The sequence below is a fragment of the Syngnathus floridae genome, chromosome 8, assembly GCF_059516105.1.
Source record: "Syngnathus floridae isolate MCC-2025c chromosome 8, RoL_Sflo_1.0, whole genome shotgun sequence".
Lineage (NCBI taxonomy): Eukaryota > Metazoa > Chordata > Actinopteri > Syngnathiformes > Syngnathidae > Syngnathus > Syngnathus floridae.
The window spans coordinates 1,602,420-1,626,547 of record NC_142420.1 but is presented as its reverse complement, the minus strand read 5'-3'; the positions used below and the strand labels follow the sequence as shown (position 1 = coordinate 1,626,547).

Genomic DNA, 24,128 nt, shown 5'->3' with positions numbered 1-24,128 from the left:
TGTAACATGCATGGGTCGAATTTAATTAAATATAGGTTCAATATACTTAACACTTAATACACTTAAATTCAGGTTTTGGTAGGGAAGGGTTGCAACCGTTAGATTAATGACTGATATAATGTAATTAATTCAAGTAAAATGACCAAGATTATACAGTTAAATTGTGTGATTGAACCGTGTTGACGTCATGCAGAATTTAGTATGTTTTTTCCTGTACCACTAGAGGGCGACAAATCACCACTGGTGGTACACCATGAGCATCGCTAATCTAGGTCGATGTACATTCCCCTTTGAGTAAAAAAGACACAAACGACCCCCTTCGTGGGACTAAGGGACTTAATGACTTCTATGTTTTGGTTGCTGGAGACTCACAGTCATACTTTAAGTCTGTGGTTGGTTTGCACGTTGTCAGGGGACACTGTCACAAATGCGTGGATAGAAAGAATTCCTCCATGTGGGATAAGACTGGGCTTCATCAAATGGATGGCACTTTATCACTGTCAGCTTGGGAGTACAATAATGGGTTGGACAAAAACAAAGCAGCTTCTGCTTTGAGGGCACATTTTAATAACACGAGCATCCATAACATTGGAATGCAGGGAATCAATATTCAATGTCATCAAATTGCTTATGACTGCAAAAAAAAAAGAAGAGCCAATAAAGTGTATATAAAAACACATTTATTTAGAAATGCTCACAGGATAGAAATAAAAACAATCGCAGGAATGGGGAGGGGGCAAACAAGTTGCATGTTAGTTGGAGGAAGGTGTTTAAAAGAAACTCGCTGCCACTGTTCAAGTAGTTTGAATATTTTTTTAGTGACAACCTCCCAACATCTGCTGTAGTGCGTGTTCTTCCAAAGAAAGAAAAGTCGTCTAAAGATGAGCTGTGGTAGCAAAAGGACAGTACGACGTGCACTTTGGAAAAAGTGGCAAGGTTTTACAATCACATCAATATTGGAGAAGCACCAGGAAAGAAAAAAAAACAACAACTCATGACTTCATCCACGGATGTTCTCACCAGGTTATTTTTCAATTGCATCACAAAAGACAATATTAGGTTTGCTGTCAATTTGCTTTAAAATGACAATCGAGTTAGTTTGTAGTCAAAAGAGAAAACAGCCGCTAATGTAGAAATTAAAATTCAAAACAAACAAGCGCTGCACCGTGATGGCGGGCGGTCGCCATCGATGGCAGTCGGCGTCTCTGAGTTCCGTCCCCCTCCCAAAACTAAGTTTAGTGTGGCCGTTTGGCAGGCGGGATCCGTGCTTAGTTTCCCGTGAACTCGTACTGGCTAAAAAAACATGTGCACTTGACTGAATGGCCCCAAAAAGACAACAACCGGACGGTTGGTTTGTGCGTCATGAAGTTGCAGAAGGATCTCAGAGGAGACAGCATCTCTCTCTGAAGCTCTTCTTGTTCTTCTTGTTCTTGCCTTTTCCGTTTTTGTCGTTGTTCTCCGACATTTTCTTCTCTCGGACGTCGCGCATCAGGTCGAAGAAAACCTGACGTGGAACAACAAAAGCTCGGCATGCAAAGGTCGGGCCAAGGTTGTGTGTGCGTGCGTGAGCGCGCGTACCTTATCGACATTGGCTCTGGTTTTGGCGGACGTCTCGACGTACTGGACGGCCCACTCGTCGGCCTTCCCGCGGGCCTCGTCCACAGACACCTGCCGGCGGTCCTCCAGGTCCGACTTATTCCCCACCAGCAGCAGCGGGATCTTGTCCTCCTCCGCCTTCACGCGCAGGATCTGCTCCCTGCCGCCACATTTGTTTGAGTGCGCCCCAATTACATGAATCACGGAAAAAAAAAAAAAAAATGCCGCAGCAGCACCTGAATTCTGCGGTGGCCGCGAATGACTCGTGCTCGGTGATGGAGAAGACGAGCAGGAAGCCCTCCCCGCTTCGGAAATAGTTATCCCTGATGGCGGCGTAGTCCTCCTGGCCGGCCGTGTCCAGGATGTCGATCTGGACCTCCTCCCCGTCCAGGACCACTTTTTTCCGGTAGCTGTCGGCCTTGGTGGGCTCATAGTCCTCCACAAACTGGCGACGACAGAACAGGTGATTTGAAGTGCGACGGAGCCGCTCGACGCCGCCTCCAACGTGGCCACTTACCTCATCGTACATAAACTGTAGCGTCAGAGCTGACTTTCCCACGCCGCCGCTGCCCACCATAATCACCTTGTGCAGAGCGAGAGAACTCTGGTTTTTACTTTTACCCGTCGCCATGGTCGCAGTGGTCTGGGCCTAGCTCGCAAGACTTCCCCTCGCTCTTGACGCAACCTGCCAATGACAAGCGGACATTTCAGAATCACCTTTCAGAAATTGGGATGACGTCTTCCGTGTCGGTTGAGGAGATGTAAACGGACAAAGCCGGCGGCGGATTTCGGGAAGAAATCTCATTGCGCAATAACTGTTACAAGCCGAGAGTCGATTGCTTTCATCTGACTTGGGTCTGAGTCGGGCAAAGAGCTTCTTTTATTGGCTTGTAAACGACACCAGTTGCGAGCCCCTTTCCGTATCTTCGCACCAACATGGGCGTCGGAGGATCAAGTAGAAATACCTGTGAGTATTCTTATTTTATGACAGACACTAATAAGGACCGTTGTGACATCATCAGACCAGGAAGTGAGTTTGTCCTTCCTGCCTTGGCCAACAAAGCAGGTCAGCGAAAGGCTTGACGGACAGGATGCCCGCATGTGTCCCACTCGGCATTTACGCTTTGGGGGTGGGGTGGGGATGGGAGGCGAGGGGGGGGCGGCCTAAATGATTCAAACGTGACCCACTTCCACATCCACATAAAGACATTTGTTATACTGCAAATAATGATAATTACTTCATGTATAATAAGCCCCGATGAGTTATCCAAATATCTCATCCTGAGTGTTTGAGCAATGGGAAAAGACAAAATAGGATTTAGGACTGAGTGACCCATATTAGCGAGACGGTCTGTTGCGGGGGGGCTGTGAGACCACTTGAGCTTCTGAAATATACATCAAAGTGTACAACATGGATTTCATCAAGACTCACTTTAGGGGCGGCTAGCATTCCCTCCCACTCGAGCTTGGATCCAACGAGCGGAGGACCCCCCGCTGACTGTGATGAAAGCGGACGGAAACAAGAACAACAACACCGTCCGTTCGTGTGTTGCCAAAGCAGGCCACGTGAAAACAAAAGTCATCTAGAAATCTATTCATCAATGCACTTCTAATAATCTTGTCAGATTGTGCCTCTTCACCCAATCAAGCATCCGGAGAAGAATTAATCGGATATTAAGCGCAAATGAGCGTCTTGGAAAGGACGGTCCAAAGCCGGCGGGCGGAAATGGAGCGAGAGCAGCATACTAAGGACACAAATGATGCCAGGCAGGGGATGTCAACAGAGGGTTCTTTGACCAAAGCCGCCACCAGGAAACTCAATCCATTGATCGGCTCCACCAAACTATTAAAACTCAGCAGCTGCAAAATGTCAGAACTGTGAAATGGACCGTTAGGGGAAAGAAAACGGGGCGTTGCTCATCCCTTTGCAGTTGTGACATGGTCCACTTTTGTTTTGGGAGGAGTCCCAGTGGGGATTTCAAAACATTTATCCGGAATTTGTGAGGAAAGACGTCACCGGGTTTGGATCACAATCTCTTTCGCTCGGCCCGAGAAAACCAGCTGTGGAAGTGTTAGTGGAACTATTGGAAACACACACACACCAGTTCTCCCTCCCTGTTGACATAATACAGACAATCGCTGACACATGTATGTTTCTTCTTTTCACCACTTAAACAAGCAAAAATTAAGGGAGATGAGTTGAAGTCCAGGAGCTCGCTGGTTGTTTGCAGAATTTGAACCCAAGCCATCCGACATGGACATCCGTGTTTAGCATTCTGTTAAACAGGACAGTTAACAGATGACACTATCAACAGATGTGACTGTTCCGTTGTTTTGCCATGATGCTCTGCTTTTGTTTTGCCCTCACGCTGAAAGCGACAGTTGATGAAATTCAGAAGTTAACGTGTCTGGAATTAACAACAAAATGCACACAAGTGCAATCCTGGGCAGTTGTGAGCATTTGGTAGTTTCGCTTCGACTTACGACGAATAATAGCGGACCAGTTGAAAGGCCGTTCGGTGGACGTAGAAGAACATCACGAGGACGGTTGGGTGTGTCGCCTACTCAGCAGGAAAACTTTGGAGCAGCAAATATTCACCACGATGGGGAAAGAAAAGGCAGCAAGCCTACTGTTCGACTTTCAATATCCAATGATGCATGGATGGATACTGGCAACGCTTTAGCTGTGTTAGCTTCGATGTTAATAGAAGTAGACGATCATTCTCCACTTTGCTTTAAAACATATAAAATTATAAACGACGTGACTAAAACCATAATAGCGCTCGCTTGTTCTAATGACGAGAGTTGCAAAGTGAGGAAACTTGTTAGTGACTAATAGATATGGTTAGTAAAGTAGTAATAACACCACCGAGAGGTAGCTCGGGAGCTAACGATAAAAACCAGAAGCTTTGTTAAATATTCTCAACTTACCAATGCAGGATTTGTATTTATGGTTTGGTCGATGCTACCTGGAAGTTGGGGTTAACGTACCATGTCGTACCATTGGTTCCGTCAAAATAAAAAAGTAAAATTAAAAAAAAAAAAAAACGGCACAAGAAGCGAAAGCCCCACCTTCCGGATGTCAAACGCGAACGGCCAACAGTCGTCATCCTGGTTGGTTTTTTTTTCCTCTCCATTTTCCCCCTTCCTCGCCTTCCAATTGGAGCACAATACTGCCACATAGTGAACAGGAGTCCCATATTAAAAGTCTACACCCCCCTGGTCTAATGCGAGTCAGAAGCACATACTACGCAACACCATTAAAGATGATGCTTGATTTCTGGCAGCGTTATACATCAACAAATCAAGAGCTTGCACACAAAAATCATTTGAGACTTTATAATGGCTTCATTTTTTTCATGAATGCTGCTGCTTCCACTAGGTTCGGTGTTTTTGCTGCCGTGTATAGTTAAAAAAAAAAAAAAGCAAGCAATGACTAGTACATTTCAAAACGCGTCACAGACCAGCAGAGGCAAAAATGTCATCAATGTCGGCATCGTGGCTGTCACAATTAACCATCATCGCCATTGTTCGGCTTATCCAATCGTCAGGGGATGACGCGCATCTCTTTGGCTTGACTTTACTTGTTGCATTATGTCTCATTTTTAAAAATCTAAAAAACGGTCTCCTCCCAAATGACGCTCTTAGGTGGCCCCGCCCCCGGCAGGCAGCGATGGGTCGAGCCTTCCGAACCCCGCAGAAAGCCCGGCCAGCTTCCCGCTTGAACGTCAGCAGCTTGTTCCGCACGCTGCAAAAGAAAACGCATCGCACGTCACTCGACGAGACGCCCGGAGGTACGCTGCCGTCGTCCGCCGTCCTTACTTGTAACCCGCCGCCTCAGCTCCTCTCATCTGCCGGCACTTTAATTTCAAAAAGGTTAAGCGACGTTTAATATGAGACATCTTCTGGGAATTGCACCACACGATCATTTTGTCCAGACAGCAGGCCATGTCTTCGAAGGTAGCGGCACGGGCGGTGCATCTCCGGAACACCCGTTGCCTCCTCGGGAGGATTGTCGTCTTGAGGGGTTGAAAGAACGTCGATCAGATAAGGAGCCGGGAAACGGCGAATGTTGCCTGGTGACATACCTGCGCCGTGCTCCGATTGAGGGTTCGAACAGGCGCCGCCACTTTGGCATCAGGTAACACCACTGCAAAAATTGATTTTAGAAATCGTTATTACTATTAACTCTGCCAAAGGTTAAATTTGCTGCTCTGTTTGTCTCTCTTATCTGTGGCCATTTTCCTTTTTGGTCATACATGTGTTGAAAGAGTGCACAACCTCGTGTGGCCCCGCCAGTAGCACAGATAAAAACTTGTCGCACCTCTCCGCACAGCAACACCCACGTCTTCTCGAACCCTCCTCGTCCTCTTCTGAACTCCGACAGGGGCCTTCCGTCTCTCCACTTTTGGCTTGTGAGTGGTGACGTGGGGACCAGATTTTGGTTTCGTGAGCAGTAAAGCCGCATCGGAAGGCCCGAGGAAGTCGGCCATATTGGCGGGCAGGTTGAAGTCTGTGAGGAATGGCATGGGCCGAGCGAGGGCCACTTCTGCCCGCAGCTCCAACAAATATTGGTAGAGAGTGGACAGGCAGGTCAGGATTCCTCTGAAAATAACCCTGGTGGCCAACCAACAACGAGGACAATTGCTGTAAATCATCAGACGATCAAATCTACTAAAAGCATTTATTGAAGAAGAAAAAAAAAGAAGTGACTCACCAGAAGCGACTAAGCATACTGGTTATCACCACATTCAGGACGACGAACTCGAATTTCATGTGCTGCCTAGATAAGCTGAAGCAAAAGGTTAAGGGAATGTGGAGACGCTGAGGAGAAAGCAAAAAGCCAAAAAGAAAGGATACAGGAAAGCTCGGCTGCAGTGTTTCATTGCGCAGCTCATAAGTTGAGCAGCTCCCAGCACTTTGAGACACTGCCACTCCAACGAGGGCTGGCTGGGAACATCGCCCTCGCCCGCCTTCACGCTCAGATCTCTGGAAGGAGACACAAGAACAAAAATTTCAGTGACACCGCCGCGCAAATCTAAAGATCGGATTTTGCTGGCTGTCTACCGTTGAATCCTATTGGGACACAAATCCGTCAGACCCTTCAGAGCATCATCCAGCTTCATCTCCTTCAGTCTGTTGAGGCACTGTGCCACCTGCATGACATCAATCCAACGCATGTTTACTTTCGTTTGCCACGCCCACCATCACACACACGTGACCTTACCTGCTTTAGCACTCGAAAGGTTTTGTTGGATCTTGCGCTATGGTTGCGATTGTACAGCAAGGCGTACAGAACTCGAACCTCCGTCTGTAGAAACGTACTCCGAAGCACTTTGAGGACGTTGTCGTTCTCCGTCAGCAGGTTCCTCACAATCACGTCTGGAAACACAATTTATTTATTTATTTTGTCACAAAACGCACAATCACTACTGTATGTTTACACACAGGCACAGTAGGTGTCTCCCACGTGTGATGCGCATGACACCACACACCCGCTTTTATGGGTTAGTTCGGATTTACAATACAACATAAATAGCATCCGAACAACATATCTAACCTGTTTCTGTAGTGAAGTTTACGCGGACACTGGAAAGAGCAGCAGGAATGGGAATAATTATCCTATTCCAGGGATCCCGTGCCATTTTGCGTCTAGAAAACACGGAAATGCGACAGCCAATAGCAAACGCGTAGATCGTGACGTCACGAAAACGAGATTAAAATGATCAAAACTGCGCAGTTTTGCGCAACTCATATTTTTTGTTTGTCATTGTACCAAAATAAGAGGGAAAATATTTTTATGATGTAGGAGGAAGCTGTGATTATGAGTCAGACGTACTAATCAATAAGGAGTGTATTTAAGACTGGATGGCAAAATCGGCAAAATAGTATTGGTCACTGGATCGTCAGCCAATCACAAAGCACTTCGACAAGCTCCTCACATAGATCCGTCAAAATAGAAACACATTACTTAAGTTAATATATCTCTCTGTGAAAGAAAAAGACAAAAAAAATCAGCTGATGGCTAAGCAGGAACGATCTTTATTCATCAATAAAACACTTTTTTAAATACTTGTTTACATAAATAGATGGTGTATACATTGTAGGTAATACCACATATTATATTACTGTACAAACATGGCAAGATAGACATTTTGTCACATATTTCTAGCGTGTGTCTCGTCTCTGCAATGTGTTGTAAGCACTGAGGGGACTACACTGTATTAAATCCATGCAAAGCATATTGACAGAGACGAGTCATGGAACGTCAACAGTTTGCTATGATCATCAGTGAACAGTAAAAGATGTGCTTCTGTCAGAAAAGGGTGAACCATCAGAATTCAGAGCTGGGTCCACTATTCATAATTGGACTTTAAGCAAAACAACAACAAACGTCTATCTATATGTGATTCATGTTCAAATGTGAGATTGAATGAAGCTTCAGGAATAAAAGACCATCATGGCAGCATTAGAAGATGGTTGAAGGAGAAGAAGTGGGCACTAGAAGATCTAGAAATGAAACAGTGCAAAGAGAGAGGTAGAAAAGTCTCGATCCAAAGCATAATAGCTACATAAACAACTGGAATGAATCATGTTCTGTGCCTGACAATATGAACCACTGTGCTTCAAATGATGTTTTGTTCAGGATTGTCACAGATGCTTCAGAAAGAGGGGAGAGTGGACAGAATACGAATCGTTGTGCTGTTGGTGAGCTGACAAGGTCAAACCACATTTTATGTATGTACAGGGTATTTCTTCTTCTTTCTTGCCGTTGCCATGTCATTTCTAACCACAAGGGGGCTCACCAGTATTGCAAACACACATGGCTGCAAAAGCCTACGTGCAATACCGTAAATACCTGGGTCATTATTTATTAACCTTTGAAAAACACATACCACTATCATCTCCATACACTAAGCATATCACCCACGAGGATGTCTGTCTAGTACACAAAATGGACATAAGCCACATTGTCAAGAAGATTCAGTGCAAAGTATTTCAGCGGCGGTGCTGGCTTGAAAATGAAAATCACAATAGCAAGAGGATACAGTACCTACGTCTCTTCACCGCAAGGGGGCGCAAATTCCACAAACAAACGGCAACAATTGGTTAGTCATGACATTGCTTGACACAATCGTTTCACAAAGCATTTTCTGTCCAATTTTGTGGCACATTTCAAATTATTGTAAGGCCGTACATAATCCACATGCCTGAAATCACCACTGCTGTCTGATGACACCCAACTGTGCAAAAAAAAAAAAAAAGTGTCATTTTAATTCTTATTACTCATACTGTATGTCAAATAATATTTACGGAATATAATCACTATAGCGTAGACATTTTACACTTTCAATGAAAGCTTCCTAGTCTAAAATGTTTCCTATGTGGGTCTATTAATATATACCTCTACATCTGTGATTATTCTTTTCTTTCAACTGATGGATCCAGGCCCTATGTTGGACATATTGTGCAGTTGTTATTTACATTCTGTTCAGTACAATATGGAAACATGCACAAAAAAGGTCTCATGTGCTGGTGAGCAAATTCAGAATATAATGTGCACTGTATTAGCAGAGTTGTTGTACATTCTGCTCCATCCGTCAACCTGCATGACAGTCGATCGCATTTTACAAATTGGAATGTGTGTGCCTTGCTTGAGGTTATGCTATCCAACTTTCCCAAAAGAATGTTCAAATATGTTACAAACAAAAGATAAATATGAGATATTTCAAGTCCAAGACTGTGGCACAGCACTTCAGATTTCAGTGCCTTTGTATTGATAATCAAAACCTGAGAGGAAGTTACAAACAAAACACAGCATGAGCCTTAAAACCGCTGGCTTAAAAATTGGACCAGCCCAGGAAGGGTTGTTTTGCAAAAAAACAACCTGGGTCGGTCCAATTTTGAACCCAAATTGCGTTCAAGTCTACTCTCACACGATTGATGATTTGATTAGGAACTTTGTCGATATACTGTCGCTGAAAATCCTTATATACAAACTTGGGTATTATTACTGTTCCTTTAGTTCACTATTCAATAACCCTTTTAAAAGATACCAGTTCAAGTTTGTGTCACAAAAAACACTTTCAGATCAAATAAAATTCATGGAATAAATAAATAAATAAATACATGAGCGGGATCTATATGAAAGGGTGAATACCTTAAAAAGGCACCAGTTAATTCCAATGGAGACTATTCAGCAGTGTCGCCTACAGAATGTGCAAACATGATGTTGACGTATTGATTTTTTTTTTGGACACATTACATTTACAGACCAGTTACCTCGATGCTGCTACACTTTGAATCTTTTGCCTTTGAATTACAAAGCAAATTATAAATCGGTGTTGAGAATGGATGAATGCAGCATAGACAGTCTCAGGGTACGCTTGAGATGACGGTACGCCTATAAATCCCATGTCCAAGCGCTACGAAGGAAAGAGACGAGAGCAGGGAGGTGACCAGTCCATGAAGCTCACTCAAAGCGCTCGTAGTTCCGTGTTTGCCTCACACGGGGCACCATGTCCATTAAAAGCCTGCAGAGACAGAAACGGTGTCAAAAGTGAGTCCTACACATGAAGTTTTGCAAAGGTCAAGTGGTAAACTGTTTCTTTCTTCCTTACTTGACCCCATATGCTAAGATGATGAGTCCAATGAGAACTCCAATCAAGCCATCCAGGAACCAGACATCGGGGTGGTCCTTGAATACTTGGGCGCTGATAAGAATGGTAAATCCCATGATACCGCCAACCAAAGAATTAAAGCCTGACAAAAAAAACAAGAAATGTAGTTTGAAGATATGAATGCAGAATAAAATAAAATAAAATAAAATAAAATAAAATAAAATAAAATTAAATTAAATTAAATTAAATTAAATTAAATTAATAAAAACAATATCTACACACCCTTGTGCATCTGTTGGCTACATTTAATCTTTGATTGTCATTTGATTATTTCTATTGACCTACCATCCGTAATGAGTGCGCGGCTCGTGAGCACTCTGCCCAGCCAGAATTTGGCAACAGCCAGCACGGTGCACACAAATCCACTCACGATGGACACACTGAAGAGGAAGTCATCCTAAAGGACAAAGAACCCATTATTTATCCGTCATAGTCACTTGCATTGTAGTACGGTGACAAGATACGGTACATATAGTAAAACTTGGCCTTTAAAGTTAATTAGTTACACGGACGGGCCCTCGCACGGCGTTATTTAATTTCTACCGTGGTTGTGCTTTGCAGAGGCGCCGCCACACAAACAAACGAGTCGACGCAGCGGTTTGTGCTGTAGCATGAGAGAAGGTATAATGAGGTGGATTGTGTCACAGAGGCATGTAAATGTCAAAACACCTTTCTTGCAATTTTCTCTAATAATATCACATCATGCTGCAAACAGCCTGTAGTGTGTTCCCGTGTCTCATTTTTGTTGCAGCACGGTGATGACAGTTTCAATTGCATGCAGACGGCTGGCGACGAGCGCAGCGAGCCGGGACGTGACGCGAATGTGGATTCCCTCCCTCCCTCCCTCGCTCCCCAATACTTCACGGTAACCCAAATGTGATCACAACCGGCCCGAGAATGCGTGATAACTTAGAGGGACGCATCAAAGTAGCAAAAGGTCAGCTTCACACCCCCGAAACAAAGCTCTAATTGTGCGAATGAAAGACGAGCGCTGTCAGAAAAGAGCCCAGAGGAGGCCACGGAACATGAAGTGGAAACAGTAATGACGATACAGTTGGAATTCACACCAAGTGATTTGCACACAGTGTGACTATCGCAAAAAGAGAAAGATGACGGGATTGACAAGAAGATAAAATTTTACCACCCTGTTTCCAGATTGCTCTGAGCATCTGGGTTTTGAGGCTCCACTGAAGTGTATTATTATTTTTTTCAATCTATCTTATTTATTTTATATATTTTTATTTATTTGTGTTTTTTTATTTTCAGTTTATTATTTTGCATATATTTTTATCCTTTTTTTAATGAACCACCTCCTCTAGTATTGTCCTTTTTTAGCAATTACACATCTGTGAGTATTCTCATAAAGATGTATGTCGTCTTACCACTTCTGGGGGCATCCTGGTAACCAAATTATGAATTGCCTTTCCAAGAATACACAGGGAACAGAGCAGAAAGACAATTCCGAGGACCACGCATGCTCTGCAGAGACACAAGACAGCAGATTTGAGCAAGGTGGATCTAGATACGTCCCGATTCCTAGCTTGGGACATTTTGTTCATCATATGAACAAACAAGACCTTAAATTGTTCCATTGCGAACATCACGGAAGGTGTAACGCATTTGACACTTACATGTATTCTCGGTGCGCCGAGTGCACGGCGGCCGCGTTGCTGTAGCGCCACAGCACAATGATTGATGAGAGAACATCCAAGGTGGCATCAAACTGCACAAACAAGTCAAGGAGAGACACAAGTGTGGACTTAATAACGAGCCCAACGGCCTTGTTATCATCAGATACCATTTCACAAGTTTTATTGTCGTTGACTATTAAACAACTGCCAACCCAATTGATATCTTTGACGTCTATAACTGTCAATGGCACTGAATGAGTTAAAGATAGGATCATGGCACCCATTTAGTTTAGTTCTTGTATACACCTGCACTGTAATCTCAGTCCTTCCTTTCTGCTCTGTTACCTTGGAGACAACGGGGGCCAATAAAAGTCGACTTGCAAGGCTCATTAATAAAGCACCCAGACTAAAGTTATGACTAATTGATCAATGCAAATGGAGGACGGAAACTCACGGCAAATCCGAAGGCCGATGCGCTGTGTCTCATGAATGATACGGCTGTGGAAACACACACACAGAGAGCAGTTAACAGACACGTCATTTCATTTTTTTTTTTTTTTTTTTGCACGCTTGCAACCGATTCTATTTCAATCGCATCAACGTGCAGAGATGGCTTGACACACCATCTGTCTGTTCTCCGAAACGAATCTTCCTCTTGCTCAATTGATATGAGCCCCATTGGATCCGACCAGAATGCAAAATGACATAGCTCTGATGTCACAACCTTTTCTATTCTTTCATCTAATTATACCGTGGCGAACTGAAGAGTCCGTAAAACAAGTAGGTGTTATTTTCTCATTTTTGTCATCTGCTGGCAGATCAATTTCTCCCACCTTTGTGAACGCTTAGGCTCAGGCACGAGCGCTAACAAGCTGGCTGAAGTGGAGAAGGGGTGCGAGAGAGGATAAGAGAGGTGTCGACAGGAAGGGATAGGATGAGGAGGCTCAGTGGGCTGCTGGCGTGCGGGGAAAGTGATAATTGAGGAGAGAACGAAAAAAGGAAAACGAGCGCTATTGGTGCAACTGCAAATGGGTTACTACCAATCCTTCAGTATGTGCACACAAGAAGGATGCATTTTTTTGTTTCATAATTTAAATCAATACACAATTGTTTTGATAAAGTGATACAGGTCCAATTATAGCATTTGTTTTTAATGCTTCCAGAAACTTGGCTCGTTTTGAGGGTTGAGTCTCGTATGCAAACGAGGAGACGGCTCACCTCGCCTGCCCGACCGGGGAAAATCGATGGTGGCTTTTGTTACCATGACAACCCAGGGAAGAGAAGACCTAGGTGGTTGCAATGAGGTGAGCGTGTCGGTTTACGGAAGTGAAGCCCCGGGTGTGTAAAAAAATGCAACTACCCAGAACGACGATAAAACCATTGCCATTGTTTTGAACTACTCCTCGGCAACTTCACTGAGTCATCAACGACGTGCCACTTAACAGAAGCTAACGCTCTTAGCGAATGCTAATCTTTGCATCTGACTAAACTCACTGCAGCTTTGCTTACCTCTTGGCAAACTAAACTTTTTTCTAAATGAATATACAATAAATAAATAAATAAATAGATTTAAATAAATAAATAGATTTAAATAAATAAATTTAAATAAATAAATACAAAAAGACCATTTCCACAGGAGCTGGTTTGAAAAAAAAAAATTAAGATCTAGTTTGATGCTAACAGACACAGCAGTGAAGCACTTATGAAGAACACGTGAAGTCAGTCCAAAAAAAATATACTGCAGCATCACCGGCCCACCGATGCATACTTCCTGCCTCTTAGCGGACACCCGACAAGGCTGCGGCCCTTTGCCCAGCTGCAAAATATCACGCTCAATAATTCAAGAGCGACTGCGCTGCACTGCTGCACTGCTCGTTCAGTGCCCCCCTTCAACCTGCCTTCCCATTAACCTCCCATATATCTTTTACTTTCTCCCTCGTGCATAACAATCTTGCCTCAGTCTTTCTTCTCACCAAGGAAAAAAAAAAAAAACTTTCTTCTGAGCAATATATGTCTCTCAACCTTAATCCCATTATCATCCTTGGATCTTATTGCAACCCGCCTCTAGTTTACTCCAATTTTTACTCTCTACCGAACCTTCCATGCACTTCTCTAAACAACAGCGATGTTTATTAATCCGGCACAATAACACCGCTAACTGTTGCTTTAACCCGACAGCCGTTGCGGTTAACGCCGACCACATGGTCAAATAGTCTGGCGGCGACCAGATTGTGGTCACAAGAGGAATCAAGTCAGACACACACACACACACAGATCACTTTAGTGCTCACCAGATGCAACACAGCGTAGCTTGTTAAAAAGATACTGTGACTGAAAATACGAGAAAAAGCCAATCAAGTTCTTGCAAGATTGTAATTAAGGAAGCAGTCACTTGAATAAAAAAAAAAAAAAAAAGTGTGATTCGAGCTGTTTCTATTCTTCATTCATTAGCAGCAGAACACCCAAAACACTGTTTTCTCACCCATAACTGAAGAAATCCATTTTAGGCGGGAACAAATGTGTCAAAAATCGAGACTTGTTTTGCTTTTGTGAAACCTCAAACGATCAAGACTGAAAATGAAAGAGCGTTTGATGGCAACTTAATCGTTTTTGTACAGAAATGCGCCATGAGTGTTTGTGTTTAATGTCAGTCGATTCATTTGAGCACATGCTTTGACACACAAATAATGCAAATTATCATTGGGTGGTGTAAACAAATCAAATGTGTTATATTTGGTCCAATAGTTCTTGTGACTTTTTTTACATAATTATTCACAGAGCTCGAGAGTAAACAAAAAAATATTGGAATTGTCAGTTTTTAATTCTTACATTAGACTTTGAGCACCTTTTATCTGGCTATTTACATTTCCAAGCATGCAGTAGATTTTATGAATAATTCATCAATGATAAAGTGGCTCGGCTTTCCCCTTTTCCAAATGCCCCCTTTCTCCCCAGCACGTCATTTGTACCCCGCTGCTGTGCGAAAATGGAAAAAAGCCCCGGCCTCTCGCTAACGAATCCATCGCCGTCGTCAGTTTACCATCGATCACAACGAAACAAGATGCCGATTGCTTTGGCCAAAGGGAAGCCGGAAAATTCTTTCTGGATGCAGATAGAATGAAAGTTGAGATGTCACCATTTTTTTTTCCTTACTCTCCACCACCCGCAGTATATCTGATCTTTCCGACGAGAGGTAAAAATACTCAAGCGGTGTTTACTGCTAAATAAGAGCGAGCAAAAGAGAGCAAGACAGCCAGTCCTATAATTATGCAGCAGATGGCCAGCTTTTAACAGCCAAGCACCATACGAAACCAAAGAACATGTAGCAAGATTTTTTGGAACAACTGAAGCTAAACGCTGGCTGCTATCTCGCGCCGTCATGGTTTAAGAAAAAGATTCTGAAGTTATATGGATTTATTTTTCTCCCCAACACAGTTAAAGCTCTGTATTCTGCAGTTTTTGTAACATTTTTTTTGGAGGTGAGGTGTCCTTCAGCTGGCCCTTGTGTCTTCCCCAGCTGTGCATTGTCCTCCAATTATTTCCTGTTTGGGATCTTTGTAGGTCACTCGTGTGCCACGTCAGGTTTTTTACCGTCATGATCGTTCGCTCGCTCGGCTCTCCGGCTGCACTTCTTGCTCCCCCGTGTTCTTCGAAATGATTGTTGAAAGGTTACGCTGTGTCCGGGTCATTGGAATTCAACATTGTTCGGACACGGTCGTTACTGGTAAAAGCGGAGCGTTTGTCTGTCATTTTGTCCGTCTGCGTGATTTGAACAGTAACACACTGTTGCGATCTCGGGCCCCCTTTCACAATTTGCCGTTCATTCGGTAATTGGCGCTAAACGGCAATAAGTTTGGGACGGGGGTCGGACAAAAGGTTGGGCTAGCGCCTCCGCTTTTTTGGCACAATACCAACGCACGTGTCGTCTGAGGCTTCATTCTCCTTCGCAAATATTTCAAGCGTGACGGCTAATCCGAGAAAGTATGCCGGGGTCCAACCCGTGGTTGGTCTACAACCAATTATTGGTGTAGCCAGCAATAATCTTTACGCCAGGTAAGCAAGCCTCTTTGGTTTTCCATCTACAAGCCAAATCACACTTAGCCCATCTATATATAGCCGCAGCTAAAAATAGAGACATGAATAAATGATTGTGTTTTCAGCTGCAAGACAGACGCGAGGTGTTGAAGACGATCTGGGGTATTTGAGTAGATCGCAGCCGGTGAGGAAGAAATGAAGATAAGACAGAATCAGAAGGGGCGGGGCGGAGCTGGGACTGAGGACCCCCGCGGGAGTTGGTTGCGGGGAGGCAGAGCTGCGGCAAGACGGGCAAAATATTGCTCCTGCCTCGACCTGCCTGTGATAAATGGCCCGCCGACGCCGCTGTTGTTTTTCTCTCAGTCGGTGGATGAATTCAAGACGCCGCAGTCAGCAAATGTCCACGTAATGACGGCAAGATGGTCGGTCTCTGAGCGCCATCGCTTGTTTGGATCACTCATGAAATGCCTTTTATCAGAAAATGCAAACGTAACTTGTTTGTCCTTCTGGTCACATGTTTTGATCCACAATCACAGCCATTGGCAAATCGTCCATGGTTTATTTATAACCCTGTCGGTGTCTTTTACTTTATGTATCTGGGTTGGAGCTCACACTGATGACGGTGCTTCGGCGGGGAGCAGGAAAAAAAGAACAAAGGAGGAAGCGCAGTTGTTGTCTTAAGCTGGGTACACACAGACTGAGTGTTTAAAGTGCTGCGTACTCCAGATGAGCAACTTCTTCTCTTCCCTATATGATGACATTAGAAGAGCCAAAAAGAAAGGAAAGTCAGAGGATGAGACATCGCCATGATGGCGAGAGGAACGAGCAGAAACTAGGGCAGGTTTGTTGTTTCAAGCACAACCAGCGAATCCCAGGTGCCGCCTGCCAACATTCATCCCGTCGCTATCGTCGGCGTTATCTCCGTGTTCCTCGCTGTCTCGCTAATGCCGCTTTCCGAGTCGAAGCGGTGAAGGCGTAGTCGCTGATTGATTTCCCCACCGTGAACCCGCGACCTGTCCTCTTGCCCGCTGAGATTTTGCACTTCTCGCGTCCTTCCGGTTGAGTTTAGCTTTTTTGAGATTCTTGTCGTAATCTAGATTATTTGTCAGAATTCCTGATCTGGCAGCCGGATGTTGGAAATCCAAAAGACAACTCCTACTCTCAGAACCGATAACGCATTGATCAATTAAATTTGGAACTTAACATTAGCATAACATTTGCCTGTGATGTGTGCACATCCTGTTAGCGGCTACAAACAATCTTCAATGGCTCTAAATTGGGTGTGACTTCGGGGATGAGATCATTCCGAGAAGTGCAAATGTGCTAAACGGCGAACATGTCACGGCACTTTGCCATTTGACTGACGCTTAGTCGGGATGACAAAGCAACATCTTGAATGGTACACGCAACGTCGCGTCGCGCTGAGTCATGCGTCAGACAACAAAACTATCCATCTTTGACCACATGACCCTGCTTAGTTCCCCAAAATGAGTTTTGAGGAAAAAAAAATACTCTTGTGACCAAAGTGTCCCCAATGAACTGGACAGTGATCGTACGTTTTGAATGCGAAATCGTTTGATGATTAAAAATCCCCTACCACTTGATCGCGGAATAAAAAACAAGTATTATTCTTAATAGCACCACACATGCAATGTGTGAACAATCAATCACACTGAAAGAATCCAGTGCTAATGTGTCCACTCAAGCCCACAATCAATTATCTCTCTGGATTTTCAGCAGCTTCTTCTTAAAACCATATTAAGGTTACCAAAAATGCCAGGACACGTTTACATTTGATTCTGCGGGATGACTTTCTTTTTTTTTTGGTCTCACTTGGGTTTATCAAGTTCTGGCAACCCAGAAAAGGATCTCAAGCAAATATAACTTTTTTTTTCCATGACGCCATCTTTTGTCACAAGCAATTACACCACTGAAAGCAAAGGAGCGTTGAAAACTTACTGAACGCCGTCACGGCCAGAATGAGGGTGACCACGATGGAGACCCACGAGACCCAGAGCGCCTTCTTCCTGTAGTTCTGAGCTTCGTGAGGCTTCAGGCGCATGCTGCTCTCCAACAGACCTGCAATTAGACAAAATTAAATTAAAAAATTAATTTAAAAACAATTAATAAAAAAATTAAAAAAAGATTTCAGGCTCAGGTCAAACCAAGTGGCTGGTTGAAGACTCAAGGAAAACCATTTAGTCGTGGATATTTATCGGTTTCATGTTTTTGTTTATTTTGTTGTGATTAGTTTTGTTTCATTTTTTGTCAAGTTTTGCTGTCTTTTCTGCTCGTTCAGTTTTCGTTCTCGCCACCGGGCCTTCCTCGTGTCAACCAATCAGCTTCCTCCGCCCATTTGTAGTCCACATGTGCCTCGTTGAGTCATCAGGGGAGGTTTTGTATTTAGTTCCCTGTTTTTGGTTAGTCTGGTTAGGCTGTCAGTCTCAAGTTTGGCTGTCAGTCTCAAGTTTGTAGTTTGTTGAGTGAGCGTTTCTGTTTGTTATAATGACGTTGTCAATGATTTCAACCAGAAGTGAGAGTGAGTGCAGCGTTTATGGAGGCACATGGGAATTTTTTTCAAGGTTTACTCTATAAAATGCAATTACAGACTTTTATTGGGATTAACAAATGGTCAATTTCCTTTTCATGCATTTTTTTTATGCTGACTGGGCAAAACCATCTAGATACTTATCACTGAGTTGAATCAAAAAGTGTTTGAGTGAGCAAGTCTGTGTTTCCTTGACATGTATTTAGCCTCCAACAATGACATGGATCATGTCATAAATTAGAAATTATACTCACATTCTTGATAACAATCCAATGTTAGACCGAAACGTACAAAGTGACAAAGTTCTTATTGTGTACAGGCTCACAAGGTTAACATGATAAAGAGGCTTAGAAATCGCATTTAGTAAACAAACATTAAATAAGTCTGCCAGATGCCCACACAAAGTCATTTACAGGCTCAGGATTGCCCAAACAATAATACATGGGCCCACTTATCCACTATGGAATGTTTAGTTCCACGATGGTGCATATAATGAATGGGATTAAAAGTGTCTAAAAATCATACATAATCGCTTTCACACACTCCATTTGCTCGCTCTGCCTTTCTTCAGGCATGCAAACACACAGAAAGGGATTTGTTGGTCATGCCTGTGACTGGTACCAAGGGGGCTTCAAGCAACCAATGTCTGTGCAGCCTCGGGCTCTGGATTGCGCAATCATTTAAAAATAATTCATCATTCATTTGTTAAATTCCAAAATGTGTACATTTCTGAAAATTAAGCTTATGATTCTGATTCAAACCATTCCAGTGACAAAAGGCTGAAACCTCCCAAAAACAATATATATTTTTAAATATTCCCCCTTTTTTTAATGAAAATTCCCAAATGAATGGAGAAATTCTCATCTTTCAGATTTCATCAATTTCTCACATTTTATATTTCTAATTCATACAATCAGCATTTCAATTTGGCACCAGGCCAGGTAGAACCTGGACTGGTTACCCGCCAAGTCAACATACTTTTCCAGCAAACCCAATCAAGCTCATATTCAGAACCTCCCATAAGCACCCAGAAAACATCCAAACTCAACACAGATTCAAACCCTGAACCGACAGCTGCAAGGCATCCAGCCTAGCCACTGCCCAAAGGTATTTATCTTTGCTTTTTTTTTTTTTTTTTTTTTGCTCCTCGGGTATGGAAGATTCCTTTAATATCCTTCTGACTTATAAATTATTCAAATAGGGGCAGGCTAAAAATACCGCACTTCATTCCCCGGTCCGAGCGGGGGGGGGGGTCTAATAACAAAAAATAAGATACAAGAAACAGAGAGTTGGTGTACCTTCTCCCTCCACATTGTCTGTGATTTTCATCTCTTGTCCGGAGGTGAGCGCCTCATGCTGGATGGGGCTCTTGACGTGCTGTTGCTGGTTGTTGTGGTTGTGATGGTTATTGCCGAAGCCATCCGGGGCGCGCTGGCCGTTCCGCACTGTGACTGCAGACGGATCCACTATGGTCAAGTCCGGGACTGGGTAGGATTCTCGGCTGGTCGGGTCTGTCATTGCTCCTGCTGGCTTGCTTTGAGTTCTGTTATAGTTTGAGAGTAGAGCAGCAGCAGCAGAGGCGGTGGCGACGAGAAGAAGAAGAAGAAGAAGGATGGAGCGCAATAGACATCCACGCGCGAGGGTTATAACGACTCCAGTGCCGGGCGGCTCAATCGTTGTGGGGCGGAGGAGGAGTGGGAAGGAAGAGGAGGAGGAGGGCTTTGAGAGACTGAAAAAAAAAAGATTTGTTCTCCGATAATGGGCAGAAGAGCAACTTGTGACCTGCACACTCGACAAGGGCGTGCCAAGCAGGTGCGAGACAGATGCGGTGATGCGATCCACCGCACTGTGCGCTGGACGGACGGGCGGTACCCTCACGTTTGCTCTCCTCCCCCTTTTCTGCCCGTCACTCAGGTTTGCGTGAATAAAATAATAAACACGAGTGGGTGAAGTTATTCTTGTAAACCCAAGCCGATGTTGGAATCTAGTTCCAGTTCAGTTCACAAAAGCGACAAAACTTGAATGCAAATGCACTTTTGAAAATTTACCTCAATAAAAAAAGCACCCAAATAAATCAGTCTTATGAACAAAACAGCATTCAATTAGCTGATGTTTAAACATATCACCACAGGGTGTGTAGACTTTTGCTCTCAAACACTCCATGCAGGCTAGTTGTAGGTTGCGACAGTAAATGGCCACATATCCTCCCATCGGCCGAAACGGTCTCCTGAGAACTTACATCATTGTTTTTTTTTTCCTGAGGCTTACACAATTGGCTTACACGCATTGCGACCACAGACAGAGGAGCCGCTAAGTCAGGTCAAAATCACGGCGGGCCACCGTGGTGCTTCTGTCACACTTGAACATGTGACTTCATGCTGAGGGACTAACTGCATGTGTGCTAATAACCACCATCGTGATGAAACACTGGCTGAAGAAATAGGACGTTGGCCAAACAGCACATGATGCCACATAACTGAATATCATTCACAACTGAATCTCGTGAAGGTCTGAACTGAATGTGCTCACTGTCCAGTTAGTGTGCCTGAGGATCACATATAGTTTCCAAGATCTTTCGATTCGACCAATTTAGACTTGTCGTTTGGCCAAACTATGGTAAGCCAAAGCAGCAGAAACGGGCGCCGCCATTCAATCGCTCGCTGACTGTCGATCTCAACTCTCGATCATGCTGATTTGTAATTGAGCGAGAGAGTCAAGAACTGGCACCAGAGCAGGCGGAATTTGCACTTAAACAGAGAGCAACCTTCTGCCGCAGACTAGTGGCGGCCCTTTGAATAGTTTCATGGCGGTTGGTTTCATCTCCATTAAAGAAACAAGCATTAAAGAAAGATCATTTTGATGTTGGGCGGGGTCAGTGACTATATTTCAAAGCTGCAATAGTGCCAATAAGTGTCATTTACAAAATGCTGCATTAAAAAAAAAACCACCTTCATGATATGATGTTGTTTTATGGAATATGAAGGAACCTAGCAGAGAACCGCAAGCTCGGTTAATAAATGACAGCGGCTGTTGTTCACCTGACGGTCATTGCTTTCAAGTCGAGGCCGGGGCGGACTTTGCCGGATTTCCTTAGCGGTACTAAACCGAAAGTGCTGTCAAGAGAGCTACACCGTGTCCAAAAAGATGAAGATTGATATACATAGTCACATTTTACCAAAGGAATGGCCCGATTTGAAGAAGGTAAGCACACATTTGAATGTTGCAGCCTTATCTGCCACTATTTTGACTTTGGTTAACGATTGGCCAACTTTACTGCGGGAGGACCGTCGAGGTTGTTTTTCGTTTTGTATGTACAAAATAGCATGCAGAACTTGCCATTATTCTAAACAGACCTGAATCCTAAATTGATCAGTTTCAACAAAAGCTCAGTTCTCTCTGTTCTTGGATATGTTTCAGAGGTACGGCTACGGTGGCTTTGTCCAGCTTCAGCATCACTGCAAGGTGAGTCAAGTTCTGCAGGATGCTTACATGGCATCATCAGAGTGGCTGCAGTCTTCGAATCCACTGGCGGAATTAGGATTTGGGTGCATGGATATCTCAGGGGGCAGTGGCCCTGCGACCCCCCTTATCTAGCACCGCCAGTGTTCAAATCCCGTTTGATTCATTTGCCGGCTTTCCACAAAACGTAGACCCAAAAAAAAGCCAAATCGAACTTTTTGAATTGACTTTCGACTGCATTTGAGGGTGAGGCGATGATGATGAAGGACGGCAAGCTGTTTCGTACGGTTCAAGAAAATTGCTGGGATGCCGAGGCACGGCTGCGAGACATGGATCAACACGGTAAAAACCGTCACATGTCGGTCAATCACTAAGCTAATCAAACTCAAAGAACCTTTTGGATTCTAACAATCTTCAGGAGTCACGATTCAAGCCCTTTCCACCGTTCCTGTCATGTTCAACTACTGGGTAAGCGGCCTAGTCATTCAATTGCGCAATCAGCTAAGACTAGTTTGAGATGGAATGCGGTCGATTCCGTTTCAGGCCAAGCCGCACGACACCTTGGATCTCTGCGTGCTTTTGAATGATGATTTGGCGCAGACGGTGCGTAGCCACCCCAAAAGGTTCGTGGGTTTGGGAACGCTTCCCATGCAAGCCCCCGACCTCGCCGTGCTGGAAATGCGGCGCTGCGTGAAGGAGTTGGGTTTCCCCGGCGTTCAGATCGGCTCGCATATCAACAACTGGGACCTCAACTCGGCTGACCTTCATCCTTTCTTTGCCGTAAGAATTTCGCTTACATTTTATTAACGGCTGATATTTACAGACGCTTTGTTTTCCACGCAGGAAGCCGAGGAGCTGAATTGCTCCATTTTTGTTCACCCCTGGGACATGCAGATAGATGGCAGGATGGCTAAGTATTGGCTGCCATGGCTGGTGGGTGAGGGAGATGGAGTAGAAATATTGGAGATTGCTTGCAGTTCTAACCCATTTTATGCTTGTTGAATTTTTATGTTTGCAATTTTCTTGCATCCATTCCAAAGGCATGCCCACAGAGACAACAATGGCTATTTGCTCCATGATTTTTGGAGGTGTCTTTGAGAGATTTCCAAAACTGAAAGTCTGCTTCGCTCACGGAGGTAACGTTAGGTTTAATACAAGCAAGGCCGCATGACAATAACAAATGTGTTTCTGTTTTTGTAATTCACAGGTGGCTCCTTTCCATTCACCATTGGTAGAATTGAACACGGCCACAAAGTTCGGCCCGACTTGTGCGCCGTGGACAACAAGTCCAATCCCCGGAACTACCTGGGTTCCTTTTACACCGACTCCCTCGTGCATGATCCGGTCTCGCTGAAGTTGCTAACTGACGTCATTGGAAAAGTGAGCTCTCGTGTCAGAGCCAGAAAAGGGTCCTGCAATGGGCGGTGTATGGGGGAGCCTGAGCCAACCTTTTTTTTTTGTTCTCAGGGTAAAGTGATGCTTGGAACAGATTACCCCTTCCCGCTGGGTGAGCTCCAACCAGGATCTCTGATTGAGTCCATGGAAGAATTTGATCAAACGTTAAAGGTACTAGTCATGTTTGATCGATATTATAGGAAGACTCCATTTGGGCCATCTGGTTGGTTGGTTAATTGGTCACCAATACAAATTGACTTTACAGGGGATAAGTACAATACTGCCTCTTTGTTTTACAGGACAAGCTACTAGCTGGGAATGCACTGGAATTTTTGGGCCTCAAAAGAGAACAATTTGAGTAACAAGATAGACTCCAACATCTGATAAAAGTTCAAATCTCAGATTGGGTTGAGTCTGTGTTGTTGTTGTTTATGCTTGCTTTAGCAGTTATATTAAGTATTAAATTCCAAAGGTTTGTCTGAATTGTAACAACTGAGAAAGGAAACTACCGTACAACAAAATGTATTTACTTTAACCCTCCTAAACATCAATCCATCCATTATCTGTAGCGCTTGCCCCCAGTTTATCTAAATAAAAAGATAAAATGGGCTGTTTTATTGCATAAACTCCAAGATTAATCATACCCAATTTTGTGAACTGTATGTGAAGTTTTAATGATCAATTAAAGACTTACCAAAAGTTGTTTAAACACAGCTTTTCTTTTTATCTATACTAAACAAATTGTAAATTGATGGATTAACATAACACTTATTGATCACGAGA

General features: G+C 43.9%; 4 protein-coding genes across 4 annotated transcripts; 1 reads left to right on the top strand and 3 right to left on the bottom strand.

The window, feature by feature from the left end:
- Nucleotides 1-660: 660 nt before the first annotated feature.
- Nucleotides 661-4,694, bottom strand: LOC148393858 (ras-related protein Ral-B). Its single transcript, XM_088382149.1, has 5 exons — nucleotides 4,528-4,694; nucleotides 2,114-2,281; nucleotides 1,833-2,041; nucleotides 1,579-1,756; nucleotides 661-1,504 (listed from the first exon to the last, which is right to left on the bottom strand). Exons 2-5 carry the CDS (start codon nucleotides 2,225-2,227, stop codon nucleotides 1,382-1,384), a joined length of 624 nt encoding a protein of 207 aa, XP_088238275.1. The 5' UTR covers nucleotides 2,228-2,281; nucleotides 4,528-4,694; the 3' UTR covers nucleotides 661-1,381.
- Nucleotides 4,695-4,908: 214 nt separating this feature from the next.
- On the bottom strand, nucleotides 4,909-7,273 carry rmp64 (ribonuclease MRP subunit p64). Its single transcript, XM_088382146.1, has 9 exons — nucleotides 7,157-7,273; nucleotides 6,824-6,978; nucleotides 6,664-6,752; nucleotides 6,457-6,585; nucleotides 6,314-6,388; nucleotides 5,921-6,213; nucleotides 5,685-5,746; nucleotides 5,419-5,615; nucleotides 4,909-5,344 (listed from the first exon to the last, which is right to left on the bottom strand). The coding sequence occupies exons 1-9, from the start codon at nucleotides 7,239-7,241 to the stop codon at nucleotides 5,053-5,055; spliced, it is 1,377 nt and encodes a 458-aa protein (XP_088238272.1). The 5' UTR covers nucleotides 7,242-7,273; the 3' UTR covers nucleotides 4,909-5,052.
- Nucleotides 7,274-7,615: 342 nt separating this feature from the next.
- On the bottom strand, nucleotides 7,616-20,529 carry LOC148393856 (transmembrane protein 163a-like). The gene is made up of 8 exons (XM_088382148.1): nucleotides 19,790-20,529; nucleotides 17,903-18,022; nucleotides 12,363-12,406; nucleotides 11,909-12,000; nucleotides 11,660-11,756; nucleotides 10,563-10,674; nucleotides 10,218-10,359; nucleotides 7,616-10,130 (listed from the first exon to the last, which is right to left on the bottom strand). The coding sequence occupies exons 1-8, from the start codon at nucleotides 20,007-20,009 to the stop codon at nucleotides 10,070-10,072; spliced, it is 888 nt and encodes a 295-aa protein (XP_088238274.1). The 5' UTR covers nucleotides 20,010-20,529; the 3' UTR covers nucleotides 7,616-10,069.
- An 851-nt stretch (nucleotides 20,530-21,380) lies between these two features.
- acmsd (aminocarboxymuconate semialdehyde decarboxylase) lies at nucleotides 21,381-24,054 on the top strand. Its single transcript, XM_088382147.1, has 10 exons — nucleotides 21,381-21,692; nucleotides 21,909-21,953; nucleotides 22,196-22,292; nucleotides 22,369-22,418; nucleotides 22,494-22,730; nucleotides 22,794-22,887; nucleotides 22,991-23,086; nucleotides 23,158-23,330; nucleotides 23,418-23,516; nucleotides 23,645-24,054. The coding sequence occupies exons 1-10, from the start codon at nucleotides 21,636-21,638 to the stop codon at nucleotides 23,705-23,707; spliced, it is 1,011 nt and encodes a 336-aa protein (XP_088238273.1). The 5' UTR covers nucleotides 21,381-21,635; the 3' UTR covers nucleotides 23,708-24,054.
- Nucleotides 24,055-24,128: the final 74 nt, after the last annotated feature.